The 16,624-nt window shown below is 35.8% G+C and overlaps 1 protein-coding gene across 1 annotated transcript in view; it reads left to right on the top strand.

Moving 5' to 3' along the window:
* Tfap2d (transcription factor AP-2 delta (activating enhancer binding protein 2 delta)) overlaps positions 1–16,624 on the top strand; it is a 56,877-nt gene that overhangs the window by 31,764 nt on the left and 8,489 nt on the right. Inside the window, exon 7 of the mRNA XM_005377665.2 lies at positions 3,845–3,958. Coding sequence (XP_005377722.1) covers positions 3,845–3,958 — 114 coding nt within the window. The remainder of the gene's footprint in view (positions 1–3,844; positions 3,959–16,624) is intronic.

Genomic DNA, 16,624 nt, shown 5'->3' with positions numbered 1-16,624 from the left:
GGTGATTCCAAAGCATGACAGCATTCCACCCGGCAACATCATACAGAGTTCTCAGCCCATGTGATACCTCCAGATGCCACTATTATCCCAAAGCACAAATTACCTAAGGGAAAACACTTCTGTAGTTTCTATCTTGAAAAGGATTACAGGGATCTGTGTGTATGTGTGTGTGTGTGTGTGTGTGTGTGTGCATGCGCACAACCATGCCTGACTGCCGTGTGTATTGTTTTGAACTTCCATTTCATGAAATATTGGGAATACACAAAATTATTTTTTACCCATTTGTACAGAGCTAGACATTTACACACTACTGTTCCATTTAATTTATTTTATAGATAAATAAGCGTGGTCTTTTAGAAATTAAGATATAGTCTTCATAATTTTCATTATTGTACTTTGACATGGGTCCCATCTTCTTATTAGCCACTATATAAGTAAATTTAAAGAACCAGAAACTATGCGGTCTTAATCAATATATACAAACAACAGGTAATCAATGTAAGTAGATAATTAAGGGTGGTATAGGGATAACTTGCCTTTTATGCAACTTATGAACAGATGCATTATGTGTTTTGAGTGGTTTCTAATTTTCCACTGATAGGGAAGCATGCGATGTTTTCATCGCAATGCCCAAATTTGGCATTAAGATCCCTACATAGATAACCATTACATTCTACTAAGCTTACCTTTTGCATAAGAAGTGAACTTTATCAAAATATATATGAAATCTAAAATTGCCTGCATGAGAGACCCAATTGCTGATTGGCACTGTCAGATGGCGTGGCCTCTATGCTTCTTTTCAATTTGGGGAGTAACAGATCCACCTGAATTTCAATAGCGTATGAAGGGCCCATTGATTAATGCCACTGGTCATCTACTTCTGTATTTCTAGTATTTTATGATTAACCAAATATTTAAGAGTAATTTAGATAATTAGAAACTGAGACAATTTTTGAATTCTAAAAATGTACAATGTACCGGACAAAATATTTATTTAGCTAATGGAAAGCACATGGAAACTTTTTAATTGAATTTAAGATTAAATATGGTTCATATCCTATGTACACTAAAGTATCTCAGAGCATTTAACAATTTTCAGCTGAGTATAATAATAATTATGAGCAGGAGATGTAGAGAACTTTAAATCCAGAATTCAGCTAAAAAAATTACATCTTTAAGGACAATGATGTAAGTGGTAAAGTTAGAAGGTGTGATTCATCCAACATCATCTTGTGTTATATAACTCATAAGTATGACACTGGGTTTTGAGACTTGAAAGCAGTTCCTATTATGACTTTATAAATAAAAATTTAAATAGAATGAAGCTACTCTTAAAAATAATAATTCTGTAACTGTTATAATGTAGTGATAGTGATAACTGCCTACAGGGAACCTATGGGGTTGTCGTCTGTATTTACATCTGGGAGCTATTCTGCACCAGTGAATTAAACCACAGAATAAACAACAAAAGTTGAGAATTCTAATACTACTCATTAGAAATGCATGTGTGGTACAGTTGATCTATTTAGCATGAGTTAAAGTTTTCCACACTTTGTCTTTCTCTTATTTCTTCATCAGTTTCATTGTAACTTGCTGTATCTTTTATACACAAAGTTCATTTGTTAACATGTTACTTTATTCAATAGTCTAATACTGATATTAGTTCTTGTTGTAACAAGAACTGAAGCAATGTTTTCTCTTCAGTTTTTTGAAAGTTTATTTGATTTTTTGACTCACTGATTGATTGATTGATTGAGACAGAGTCTCACTATGTAGTGCAGGCTGGCCTTAAAGTTGCTTATGCAGTCCAGCTGGCCTTGAACTCAGTGATCCTCCTGTCTCAGCCTCCCAGGTGCTAGGATTATGGATGTGCACCACCACGCCCAGCTAAAGTTTATTTTAGTCTGAAGGAAAATTAAGACTGATCTTTCTTTGTAAGAATGGGTGATATGATAGGCTATTACAGAGAAATTCATACTGTTAGTCATAAAAATGATAGCCTGAGGCAATTAGATAACTTCTGGAAACAAAGATAATAGTATATCTCGTTCTTACATAATATAAAGCAGAGCAGATGGTGATGCTGCACAAAATGGCATCAAATACTTCAGAAAAGTCACACTCAGGTACCAAAAAGTAGCAATTCACCTGGAAGTTAGCCCACTGAGAACAGAACCGAACTCAGAGAAAATATTCTCGGTGAAAGTAAATGCGCAACTTTGTTAAAATTGTACATGTAGATGGTATCTCAGCACCTCAATCAAAACACTCCAGGGAGATATTAGGGATTCTATTTTATTTAAACATATAAGGACTTACAGCCCTGCTTTACGTTCACCTGTGTTCTGTAAAAACAAATAAGGTAAGTTCTGTGAAGTGACATAATATTTGAGCACTGACAAAAAATCAGAGGCTCATTATCCATAGAAAAAGAAAATAAATGATCTTTGGCAGAATCAAATAAATTTTAGATATCTAACATCTCCTCTGATTTAAATTCCATCATAAGTTATTCATACTGCAAGTTATTTTGTCACTTTTTAACAGTCATTTGTTAACGACATAAATGCTTTACAGCAGAGCTGTGGCCAACCAACATTCACTTGGGATAATTTGACCCTTTGGTTTTTGTTGATAATTAAAGTCAGAGAAGCAGTGTTATATTTTGTGATGGCTCATTATATAGACAAAATACCTACTAACTACCATATTGCCTGTTGAGCCTGGAGTGGCTTTGCTATGAATGATGGATGCTTTTGAGCAGTTTCTTGATAGTCCTTGACTTCACTCTCCTGCTGCTACATTAGTTTAGTGTTTCATTGTTCAAAAAAAAAAAAAAAACTGTCTTCCCATATATTCTTCTTCTTTAAAATTATGTCATATCACTGTGTATCACAAAGACTTTACTGTCATTCAACATAGGGTAATGCTATTAGCTAAACTAAAACCAATAATCAGAAATCACAACCTTTTAAAGCAAGAAAAGCCGTAATAAATGTACTTGTGTCTTTTGGGCAAGAAATCAGCTTACATGGAACATAACATCAGAAGTTTTTATGAGGCTAAACTTGGGGTAAGAAATGACCTACTTCAAATATTTATTTTTAAGTTAGTACCTGTTTGTGATACATAATACATTTATCACAGGGAGATGGTAGGTATGCATATCACGTCTTAATCCTTTCTCTGTCTCCTTCCCTGCCGTTCTCTTCCTTCTTCCTCCACCCCAGATCCACTCACCTAAGTTCTACCTCTCTGTGTTTACTTCAAATACTAAAACACAGAATTAGCCTGTAAAAGTCTGAATCATAGTGCCGTATTAAGAATTTTCCAGGGCCAGGGATATAGCTCAGTTGCATAAGAGCCTGCCTGATGAGCGCAAGGTCCTGAGTTCAATTGCCAGTACCAAAAAGAAAAAAAAAGAATTTTCCAAATCTATTTTAATTGTGACTCTGAATGAAGTTCGTCTATGACACTAATGAAACTTGTTTACAGATCTGATGTCCTTAAAAAGTTGCATTCTCATAATTTTAAAAGAAATCTGTGTGATATTTCCTTAGAATTGTCTTCTATCTTGAGGTTAATATATAAATATCCTCTTTAAAAATGAACAATGGTTTTGTTGGTGCACAGGGATTATTATTTATTTGCATCCTACAGTCCTTAGGGCAAAGTCACCATGGTAAACCTCAACTGTATACTGTGGATGAAAACTCTCAGGCTACTAGATGGAATTTTTCTTGTCCTCTTTGAAAAAAGAGAATAAATGTTGGTAAAACATCATGCCGTGAAATTATAGCCCCATTTTAAAAGCTCACTTTCAATTTTATATGTTTTACTTTAGACAAATCTGTAAAGAGTTCCAAGACCTCCTGAGCCAAGATAGATCACCACTGGGATCGTCCAGACCCACTCCTATTCTAGACCTTGACATTCAGAGACACTTGACACACTTCAGGTAAGGACTATTTTCCTCTTTGCTCAGATCCTCTTCTAACTTGTTAAGCCACTTTTAGCAACCCAGATCTTTGCATCTTTGTATTCCTATCGCAGGGCCACTTAAAATAGCTCTCATGTGTAAAAATGGTGACTGTTCTGGTTTGTTAGGGTTACTCTGATAAAATACCGTGGGCTCAATAACGTATTAAAAGACAGAAACTTTCTAAAGATTTTAAGGCTGTTGAGGAAGGCAACTCCATTATACAAAATGGCATGTTTGAGTAAGTTGTAATCTAGTTTGCAAAATCAGAGACTTTAAAATAAAGTACTTTATTTTTCAATATATCATGTTTCCTCAAGATGTAATAAACACATATCTTAAGACTCAGGATATATCTTTCCAAAGTTCACCAAATATAGCACATACCTAGAAAATTTTTCTGTCATTCAATTGAAATCATAAAGAAAAATGCAATAATATTGAGAGAAAATATGATGCCTATTAAAGTTAAGGGCAAAAGATTTTGGAGTCAAGAGAACCGTTTTTAAATCTGGACTCTTATATGTGTGAACTGTAGTTACTTACATACTCTTTTAAACCTTTATCTCTCTAGCTAAATAACCTAAGAACACTTAAAATAAGAAAAAGAATATAAAATATTCTTTAATTCAAAATCATTCAATAAGTGATGTACTGTTTCCCTGCACTACTAACACAAGTCTAAAAGATATGGACGATTCAAGTACTTTGTCTGCAAACCATTTTCCACATTTTTGTTCGTGTACATGCTAAAGGTTTGTAAATTTTACAGAAGTTAAATTTAGAATTTTATTTTTAATTCAAATTCAATCCTGAATTTAAAGAAGTTTTATACAAGTGCTCTTTAAGGGGGAATTTACTATTAAAATTTACAGATCTGGGGTTCTACGTTGTGCATATTAGCTTATTTCCATCACAGACGGTATAGTTTTTATTGTGTAGTAAGTTCCTTCTCCCTGGCTCCAAGAAAATAGAACTTGAAAGTGTACACTGAGTATCAGCTACTGCATGAAATAAATAGGACGATTCTTTGCTCAGCACAGGTACAACTTGCTAGTTTGTTGATGCTTCAGTCATTTGCTAGTCTAACGCCATAGAACTCATTAGAGAAAACTTTCACTTCTAAATATGAGGTGAACGTTCCTCACACAGACTTTACATGTTCTTTACTCTCCATGCAGAATGTGATAACAAGCTGGTGCTCCTCAGAGCAGAGCTAAATATTGGATAACTGGCCATTCCCATCCCTATAGAAAATGAGAGGAAAGGGGCTGGGAACTTAGCTCAGCTGCCTGGCAAGTGCAAGGTTGTGAGTTCGATTCTTGGTACCGGAAGAAAAACAAAAAACAAAAATAAAAACAAAAAAATAAGAGGGAAATTATAGTTGAGGAATAAAACCCTCAATATGACTCCTGATTCTTAATCACAATTTGGAGCAATATAAAACTATATATTTAAATATTCTAAAACTATATTATAATTTATTGATAACAAATTATAGTAGTAATTTTAATAATAATAAAAACAGTAATTACAATAGTATCACCTATAACATTTTGTATTTAGATGTTATGCATTTTGAATATCAGAAAGTTATAATTTCCTGGTTTTTATTTATTCTTTCTTATTCATTGTTCTTTATGCGCCACATTTTTTACTATTTTCTGATTTCATAATGTTAAATTAGTGGAGTAATAAAAGTCACTTAGACAAAATTTCCTTTACATCAAATTTCCTAACGGATATGTTTTTCTAAATTGTGATTTTTAAATCCATAACCTAAATTTACCATTGAAAACATTTCCAACGTGCAGTTGAGCAGGGCTAAATGCACTCACATCGCTGTACCAGCAAGCTCTAGGGCTTTTTCAGGGCCGAAACTCTCCGCTCACTAACCAGCTCCCCTTTCCTTCTCTCCTGCTCCTCTGTTTTCTATTTCTATGGGTTTGGCTACTTTAGCTCTTTCATATACGTGGGATCATACAACATTTGACTTTCTGTGACAAGGATATTTAGCTAGGCACAGTCCCCTCAAGGCTCACCTGTGTGGTAGCATTAGTCAAAATTTTCCTTCCTCTAAGGTTGCACAATATCCCACCGTACAAGTAAACACATCTATTTAGTCATCCATGGACAGAAACTAAGATCGCTTTCCCCTCTTGACTGTCACAAACACTGCCACTAGGAACACAGGTGTGCAAAGTCTCTTAAAGAAGATGCTGTCAGTTCTTTTGCATATCTATCCAGAAGTGGGATTTCTGAGTCATATTAGTTCTGTCTTTAATTCATTTTTAGGAACCACTGTACGGTCTTGTGAGGTAGCCACACCATTGTACATTCCCAAAGTTCTTCTTTTTCCACATTGTCAGCAACACTTGTGATTTACTTTTCTTTCATAATAGCCATCCTAATTGGTGATATTCTCTTGTGGTTTTTATTTGCATTTCCTTAATGATTTGTGATTTCTGAATAAATATATCATCTTTGGAAAAAATCTATTCAAGTGCTTTGCCCAATTTTAAGTTGATATTCTTCATGTTGTTGAGTTGCAGGCGTTCTTTAACTATTCTGGGTACTAACTCTCTCTCTGATACATAATTTGTAAATCCTTCCATCGTGTAGATTACATTTTCATTCTGTTGCTGGTGTCTGTGACACGGAGTTTTTAATTCTTGGATGAATAGTAATTGGCGCCGTATTTCATGTGTACTCGGATGTTTCCAGCTAAAGCTTCAGAGGACAGTGAGCTCTCTTTACTGACTCAAAACAGAACAGAACAAAACTACAAAATGTACACTGGACATTAGTACCTGTGTGAAATAAATAAGCAAATCAGTTGTTTGCACAGTGCAGGCACAGCCTGCTAATTTGTTGATACTTCAGTCAGCTGCCAACTCAATGGCACAAAACTCTTCACAGAGAATTTTCAGTTCCCATGTGAGATGAATGTCTCTTACATGGGCTTTCTCTGGTCCTAGTTACCTCTTCTTACAGAACATGGTAGCGTGCTGGTGTTCACTGGAGCAGTGCTTATTTTTTTTACTTTAATTTTATTTTTTTAAAAATAAAACAAAAACAATACAGAATTTCAAAACAAGATGATAGGAAATCAACAATGGTTGTTACATTTCATATTGTTATCCTCAAAGCAGTTGCTCAAATTACCAGATATAGGCATGCAAAATTAATCCAAAAATTAAACATTTTCTGTTCCTTTCAGTAAACCGATAGAAATTAGTAATAAAAAATTAATAATAAAATTATCTTAGTTATCTTGTGTATATCTATATATACTTTTTCCCTTCCTTCTTTCTTTCATTTCTCCTTTCCCCAATTCCAGTTACTCTTTCCTTTTGAGCAGTTTCTTTCCCTTTCACGATATCTATTGAACCTTTCAGATTTTATTTACTCTTTCAGGTTCTTGCACTAGGGAGGCAGTACCACGTTTACACATGTGGGTCTGATTCATTTCCCTTATGAGTTTGGTCTGTAGTTCCATCTATTTACCTATGACAGCTTTGACTTTATCTTTCTTTACAGCTTAGTAATACTCCATTGTAAAAAAATGCCACATCTTTTTCATCCATTCCTCAGTTGATGGGCATTTGGGTTGTTTCCAACATTTAGGTATTATAAATAGTGTTTCTGTAAACAGGTGCACATATATCTCTGTGGTATGATGTTTTCAATTCTTCTGGGAAAATACCCAGAAGCAGAATAGCTGAGTCAAATGGGACCTCTAATCCTAATTTTTTTTAGGAATCTCCATACTGATTTACTAGGTATTTTTACATTTTTACCTGTGCTTTTTGTGTTACATCCAGAAAATCCTTGTGATCAGTTCTTACACTGAGGGCTTTGAACTATTTTGAGCTAATTCTTATATTGGTAATTTTTATATTTGAGCTATTTTATATATTTTATAAAGCAAAGGTCCAACTTTATTGTTTCATATATCTTAAGTTATATCCTTTGAAACAAAAGATACATAGCTGTCCATTCTAATTAAAACCCAAGTTGAAGACTCTTGTTGTAGCTTCAATTCAATTTAAATATGTGGATTTTTTTTTTACTATGCATATATTAAGAGACACAATAATAAAATATCTTAAGGACAGGTTGGTAAAGACCTGGTGGCACATGCCTATAATCCCAAGACTCAGTAGTCCAAGGAAAGAGGACCCCTTCAGTTCAAGTCTAAGCTGGGCTACCTCGTGAATTCAAAAGCAGACTGAACTACGTAGGGAGACACTGTCTCCAAAAATATGTTGGCTCATTGCCTGACCTAGAAATATACTCTATGGTCTATAAGTTTAGTCTTTAAACCTGGTGTAACAAGAGTAAGAATTTTAGAGCTTTTTAAAAGTCTTAAGGACCAGAGTACATATTTAAAGGTTTGTTCCCATAGATCTGTGATAAGACCTAGGCATCTATATTATTTTCAGAATTCCGGTGTTGATGATGATATGTAAGTATAAGAACCATTGTCTTAAAATAGGCATAAGCTATTAGCTCCCTCCCCTTTGGAAGAAACACACTTCAAATTTGATTTTAAGGAGACACTGATAATTTTATAATATCTGTCTTGTACATTAATCTATTACAGGATTCTACATCTATGATTCTGTTAATAATCTGGGTTAAAAGTGTGTTAATACAGAGTATTAACTCTTCCATATTATGATGCTTACAGTGATAATTGTGATTTTGATAGAACCATAAGCTTAAAAGAAAGATGAATCTGAAAGGAACCCTACCACTTCTGATTTTGAAGGCAAGAAGCAAATGACAGGGTCTAATTTTTCACTGTTTTTGTTGAGTTCTGACTGAAAAAGAAGTGAAGAGAGAATGTGATTGAATCAGCACAGAGGATTCTTTAAATGGTAACATCAACGTGTGTTACCCTTCTTTCTTTTTAATCAAAATCTCCTTCCCAGTGCAGAGCGCTTGAAATCATTCCTTGTAGGATTGCTGATTTGGCACCCAGAGCACTGTGACTTACTTCCAGCAGACTGTATATGTCTAGAAAAGACAGGGAATAATCTGGCCTTGTAAAGCACAGAGAACTACTTGCAGTTTCTGTGGCAGATGATACACTAGTGCGTTTTGGAAAACTGTGAGCATGGCAATGACCGTCTCTCAATTTGCAGCCTGGAAAGTGGCTTCTTTCTATCAAACTGACAGAAGGCAGGTTTATTCTTTATGTATAATTTACTGAGTGCCATCAGCAGTGTGAATGGTTGTACAGAACATACCACACACATCCATATCTCACAGAAAGGTAAAGAGGTTTGATTGAACTTTGCAGATGACCCTATGGGTTTAACATCCCTAGGAGTAGCTATGACAGTTAGACCCAGGTGGAGTGGATCTTCACAGGTAGAACACAGCTCCCAAAAAAACTCACAGCTACAATTTCCTGAGATGTTAGAGGTTCACTTCCTACAGACTTCAAAAATTCTTAAAAAATTTTTATGGCCTGTATTTTATTTTCTCATAATCTCCTGAATATGTGTCTAGCAAAAGCACATTTGACAATGTAAATAAGGAAAAGTTAAACTCTCTTTAATATCCAGTTCTGAAAAGGTAGCTTATCAGAAAAAAAGTAAGGAAATTTCTATTTTCAGAAAGCATCTTAGGAAACAGAAATTTTATTGTTTCTTCTATTTCACTGTGCTAGTGGCAGATAGTGCAAAGATGACATAGATGGTCACATTCTTTAGGAACATCCAAAATAGAGGAAAAATTACGTGTGAAGACCTATGCCAGCAATTCTGCAAAACAGGATTAAGCAGAATACTGGTAATTACTTGGGGCAAACAGGAAAGACTTTCACCTTCTATGCATAAAACTAGCACATAGTATGTGTCCAGTAGATATGTTTATTAATGTAAATTATCATAACAGCTCAATTCAGTCTTGGATATATTCCCTACTGCTTCATTCCCAGGACCACAGTGTTTCAATTGGGTTACCGGCCAGAGAAGTGAAATGATCAATATACTTAATTCTCCTAATTGAGTAAAAAAATAAAAATAAAAAAAAAGTAGTGTGGTGACATCTTCTTAAAAACGATCTTTCCGGTACTCCCATAGTTTCTGGGAATAAGAAATAGGCAGACCCAGATAGCTATGTGTTTGCCAGTGATTACGTTTTTGTCATTGATTCTCAATTTTGGAAGGTCCCTTACATTTCTACTCTCTGTCAACATTTAGATCTTTTTTCCAACACCCCGTCAAGTTGTCACGCATTTCTGCCTTGAAAACTTCCAATAGCAGACTGCTGCCTCCTCTAACAACTCTGTTAGAGATGTCTTCTTTGAGACACTGTCTCCCTAACAGCCCGTTCCTCCGGGCCTTACAGAGTCAGTTTAATTTTGCCTTTCCCCCACCCCGGATTTCTAAAGGCAGCTTTCACGTCCTTGAATCTTCTCTTTCTGGGTTATTCATCTTCATTTCTTCAGTGATCCACACACAACAGTCGTTCCAGTCAACTCAACTAGCATTTCCTCAGTGCTGTGTTCTCGGCAGCTCGCTGAAGAGAAGAGTTTGTCCATGTTTTTGTGTGAACATCTTTAGCCTTCTCCAAGGAGCCTGAAGTACGTATAGATTACTGCTGGTTCTTTTTCTCTAGTCTTGGGCTAGGACAGTGGCTGGGAAGGTAATCAGCAGCAACTGATTTTATTAATCTCATGAAAAATTTTGTTTCAGTGTCAGACGTGAAATGAAGTAATTTAAGGAAATCATTAAGCAGAAAACAAAACCCCATAAAACAAACAACCAGATTTATGTAAGAAATAAAATTCTTAAGCCTCCTTCAGGGTGTTCTGATACTTTTACTACCATGACATTTAAGAATATGGGACATGTAGGTCTGACTTGTGAATGAAAGAAAAACCCTATTTTTCCTAAACAAATCCCTTTCTGGTCTTGAAATTAAATTTTAAAACTTCAACCTAAACTCCGAAAGTGAGTGTCACACCTAGTTGCAAAGAAAAATATACCCACAAATAGTCAGGTCTAATTCACTAAACAAGAAAAACATAGTTAACGTTTTCATAAGAATAAAAAACAAGCCCCCCTAGAAATAAAACTTTTGCTAGGAAAAATGTACACTGAAAATTGAAACATGCAAGAGTTTTCACATCCTCAGTAAACAAGAACAACCATAATGGTGTTCTTTTATTAATCTGTATTAAATTACTTAATGTACCTTTATCACAAAGCCAAAAATTACAGAATTGACTAAACTGTCAGTACTTATGAATCCTCACAAGTTGCATAGCATCAAACTAAAAGCCACAAGAGTGTTAAGGAGAAAAGTATTCTACAGGAACTTGAAACAGAAGGATCACAACATCAAAACCAGCCTTGGTACCTGAGTGGAAATTTGTTTCATAAAAGGATGTGGTAGGGTTTTTAGGGGGACATAGCTCAGCATTCTCTGGGTTCGATTCCAGCACTGAAAAAAAAAACCTCAATGACACTTATTAAATTGTGATAGGGACAACTTTATTCAGGAATATTATGGTAGGAATAGGGACCACTGTTATGGTATTTGCAGTCCAAGAGAGAGATTTAGCACAACTAAAAATATAGTATGGGAAAATAGGAATTTATAGCTATGGATCAATTTATGTGGGAGTCCAGGAATAGAAAATTACTAGGAAGAAATACTAGGTTTTAAGGGTAACTTGGCTAAGCTTACTTGATGGGATTCTTGCTAAAGTCAGGCCAGGAGGTCAAAAGTCACCTAGAAGATGTGGAGGATGAGGAACTTGTTCAGATATCAAGCTTACTATGTTCTTGTTACTTTAATTTATGAGGTGCCTTAGTTAATTTTCTGGTTGCTGAGACAAAAATATCCAACACTCACAAGTTGAAGGAGGACAGGTTTATTTTTACTCACAATTTATAGAGGTTTCAGTCCATAGTCAGCTGGCTCCAAGGCAAGGTGATATGGCAGAGGGGCATCAAAGAGGAGAAACAATTCATGGCATAGCAGGAAGAAGGCAGCAGAGCAGCAAGCAGCAGCAGCAAGCCTCCCTTTCCCTTTTATCCTATTCAGGCTACAATCCATTGGGTGGTGCTACTCACACCCAGGTTGGGGTTTGCCATCACCCACACCCAGAACTATTATAAATCAATTGGTGGACTAATTCAGTATGGCACACCCTTAATCCCAGAATCACACCATTAATCCGCATTCACTCACCCTTCATTCAGCCGCCTCCGAAAAGCTCATATGAGTGTATGAGGCTTGGGGAAGCATCGAGATTAAGCCATAACACCAACATTTCTGCTAAACTTTGATTTTGCAAGGATGTATACAGACAGACCTAAGTAAAAATTCAGAAGCTTGACTAAAGGTTGGTCCAGGAGACAATCTCAAGAAATGCACACGAAGGAGACCTCTAATCCTAGGGTTTTTGAGGAATTTACACACTGATTTCCATAGTGATTGCAGCAGTCTACACGCCCACCAACAGTGGAGAAGAGTTCCTTTTCTGGCACAGCCCCTACAGTATTTGTTATTCATTGATTTCTTAATGATAGCCATTCTTTCTGGGGTGAGATGAAATCACAGCATTGTTTTAATTTGTATCTTTTGAAAGATGAATAATGTCAAATATTTTTTTCATATGTTTATTTGCCAGTTCTATTTCTTCATTTGAGAAGTATCTATTCTGGCTACCCATTTTTTGGGTAGGGTATTTAATGCTAAAACTTGACTGTCCCATTTATTAAGTTTATTGATACAATTTAGATATACATAACACCACAGTAATATATGCACATCCCTATATAGCAGTAGTTTATAATAGTTAAATCTTGGAAACAACCCATATGGCCATCAACCAAGGAATGGATAAAAATATGTGTTATTTATATACAATGGAGTACTCTAAAAAAGTACTATTCATAAAGAAGAGTGAATTGAGACATTTCTAGGTAAATGGATGGACCTTGGCACCATACTCTTAAGTAAAATAGATTAGACACATACGTGTAAATATCACACTGTCTCCCTGGTGTGAGAAACTGAAAGAGTAAGTAAGGACAAAAATGCATCATAGATATTGTAAAATAGGAAGAAATTGAGCAAAAGGAAAGAGGAACTAGGGAGTGGAAGAGGGAAAGGAAGAAAGGGAAAAGGAGCAAAATGATAAAAGAAGGGCCAAGGATATATTTCAGCAGCACAGCACCTGCCCGGTAAGTGCAGGGTCCTGAGTTTGATTCCTGCTACCAAAAAACAAAAAACTGATAAAAGATGAATAAAATAGAAACAAAGCTTTATAAATAAGGTGGGGAAGAGGGGTTGAAGGGAGAGGAGAGGATTGAGGAAAAAAAGAGGCATCAAGACAAATCATATATAGGTACAAATTCCCTATGATGAATATGATCATTGTGTACATCTAAATTGTAGCTTAATAAAACTTAATAAAACAGATGCATACATTAAAGCATCTATTGTAGGTCATTTGATAACATTTTGATGGATTTCATTTCTCTATTCCAAATAGAAAACATAACATAACTGAAAAAAGTTATAAAAGCATGATTAATTTACCCTGAAAACTGCTTACATATGTGTAGAAAATATTGTGAAGACATCAAAAAATATCGTCACCTTCAAATTATTATTCTATTATTATTCTATTATTATTCTATCATTAGTCTGCTAATGAGCTGGATTAAAGTAAAATGGAATTGCAAAGACCTGTTTCCTTTTGGAACCTGAAACAAGCAGAAGGAGCATTACTTTAAAGTGGTACGTGGGGGCTGGGGATTTAGCTCAGCGGCAAAGCACCTGCTTGGCAAGTGCAAGGTCGTGAGTTCGGTTCCCTGTATCAGAGAAAAACCAAAAAAAAATAAAAAATAAAAAAAATAAAGTGGTACATGTGCATAGACCTCCTATTCTGACAGAGATCCAGAACAGTAATGACCTTACCTCCCTACTGGGAACTTTCAGAGCGCTAGTATTTCATGATCAAGATTTTTCAATCAAGAAACCTTTACTATTAAACCTATTTTAAGTACTGTAGTTTATACTAGCATGTCAAAGGCTCCTAGAAAACTTCACCCCATATTTCAAAACTTGATCATAGAAATCCTTTATGTTTCAGACTATTAACATTCCATAGCACTGAAGTGCTACAAAAGTTCTCAGGGAAATGCTGAAGAAGTTCAAGGAGATATAATATTTGACATTAGTTCTTGGTCCTAACAGAACATGTCCAGCTCCTCCGCTTCATTTAAGATGAATGGGAACTGTTTAAAAATATTAATCTTTAGGGGTTTTTAAAAGAGCACAATATATTTATTGGAGGAAAGAAAGCTTCTGTCCAAGAGAGAGACACAGAAGGGGTTCTGAATGGGTTGCCCAAAAAGTATTGATCTTTTGGACTTCATCCTAAACCATTTACACTGGGATTTTCAAGGTGAGACCTACTCACTGAAATAAGATTACTGGGTAAGTTCTTGTACATATTTAGTGTTTAAAGTTGAGAGCTTTCAGCTAAGGAAATCACAGAACATTTGTGAGTGCTGTCAAGGGCTTGGTAATGAGTAGATTTCAGAGATTTTTCATCACTGGCCACCAGGAGACCACATACCTTAATTATGCACTTTAATTAAACTCAATTTAGAAAGTACTTAGAGACACCAAGAGATAAGATACAACAATGTAGAAATAGGCACACTATTAGGTAGTTTCCCTTTTATTATTTCTTCACTTAGGTAGGCTACAAAGAATAAGCACTCTCGGTTATGGGAGAATAAACCATGTGCTTTCTCCCGTGTGAGGTTTCTTGCTGTACCTTGTATATAGGGGCTGTGCCAATACAGAGAGATGAAATACCTTATCCTTAGGAGTCTGAAGAAAAGGAAAGTCTGGCAGAGGACACTTCCAATCCTCTTCTGGGTCTGTTCCCCAGAGTCCTTCCCTAGGGGATGTTTTCTCGTTTTTCAGGGATGTTTTCCTGACTGGAAGAAAGCATTTTCTGGTGGCCACCTATTACCATAGGAATAAGTGCACACCATCCTACTCCTGGCCCTACACCTGCGATGGCTGAGTAATCCAGGAAGACAGGAAAGGAAAGCTTTTCTGTCCTTAAGTCTAGCTGCTTGCATGCTCCTCCAGGGCAGGACAGCAGAGCTGAGGCTGATTCAGGTGCCCCTCATGAAATTCTAGAATTCAAGAAACGCATAACACATGCTCACAGGAGCCGGGCAGTCGAATGCAAGAAAGTAATAAGAATATTAGTTCAAGCTCTGTTTCATCCTTCACACATACCAAAAGAAACGGAGAAGAAGAGAATTTTGTTTGTCAAACATTTTCCAGGCCAAAAGTTGAGATTTGGGCTGGGGTTGTAATTCAGTGGTCAAGTACTTGTTTGGCTTGTAGAAGTCCCTAGATTCAATCCTCAGCAATAGAGGAAGAGGGCAGGGGGTAAGTTGAAATTTCACAAAATGAAATTAGCTTTTAGTGTGATTATATACATAGGTATGGCAGGCTATTTCCTTTTGATTTTCAGACTTCTGTTTTGCTGCATAACAGTATCAATTACTTTCAGCAAAACAAAGCTGGAGAAATCCATCCACAGTAGGTAGACCCAACCAAGTGGTTCGGCCCTCAGGGAAAAATACTATTGAAACTTCCATCACCTTTTCAGTTCACACTAAATCAAGGTTTGCTTGGTAGGTAGGAAATGCCAGATACCAGACCCAGTTTTTGCCAGGATGGGAAGAATTCTGGGAAGACCCCAAAGGAGCCTGCTTTAGGCTGTTTTAGAAAACTCTTTTAGTAGTTTAATGTATGTTAGTACAGCCAAATCTAACATATAGTTAAACCATTTCTGAAAGACAACTAGTGAAATATAGAAATAGCTTGGAAACATTTATCTAGCAACAAAACCAGCAAATCTGAACTATATTTACTTAGATTAAGTAAGTTCAATTGGCTTTAGGTGCTCTGATAGATGTACATTCAGAATTCTAGAATAGTTTACATTCTGCCTATTCTGAAGCTTTGGGGATTTCAACAGTAAATATGGATAAGACCTAGACCATAAGCAATAAAGTACACTTAACTAAGGATCACCAAGTGTGAAAGAAGTTTGTGAAATTTTTATTATATAGAGAGTTTTCCTAATAGGTCTTCATCATTGTTAATACCAAGTACTTTTACCAAGTATAGACTGGGTTGAAAACGGATTGTAACTGCCACATTATTATCCAAACCATACTGTATTTTCTCCTAACATAGTGTCATCTCTTCTACCCTCTATTCTACTTTTTTTTTTTGTTTGTTTCTGGGTCTCAACTTCTTCACATTAACTGCTGATAATGATTATAGCTTAGACTGCTGAAATAAATTTTTCTTCCAAAAGTTGAAAGCTGTACCAGTACGACTATTCAGAACAAGTCCAATCATTAGGAAAAGGATGCTATTTTATTTTTATTTTTTTAAGGTTTTGGAGCTCAAATCTACAGCCTTGAGCATGCTAAGCATGTGCTTTAATATTAAGCTACATCTCCAGTGCCAGGTGTCATTTTAAATAATAACAGGACATGGTGGCACACACCTGTAATCCCAGCACTTGGGAAGCTGAGGCAGCAGGAGCCTTGCGAGTTCAAGACCAGC

Source organism: Chinchilla lanigera, unplaced genomic scaffold, assembly GCF_000276665.1.
Source record: "Chinchilla lanigera isolate Chin_1 unplaced genomic scaffold, ChiLan1.0 scaffold00010, whole genome shotgun sequence".
In the NCBI taxonomy this organism is placed as follows: domain Eukaryota; kingdom Metazoa; phylum Chordata; class Mammalia; order Rodentia; family Chinchillidae; genus Chinchilla; species Chinchilla lanigera.
The sequence above is the reverse complement of the archived record's forward strand: the minus strand, read 5'-3'. Positions and strand labels throughout refer to the sequence as shown.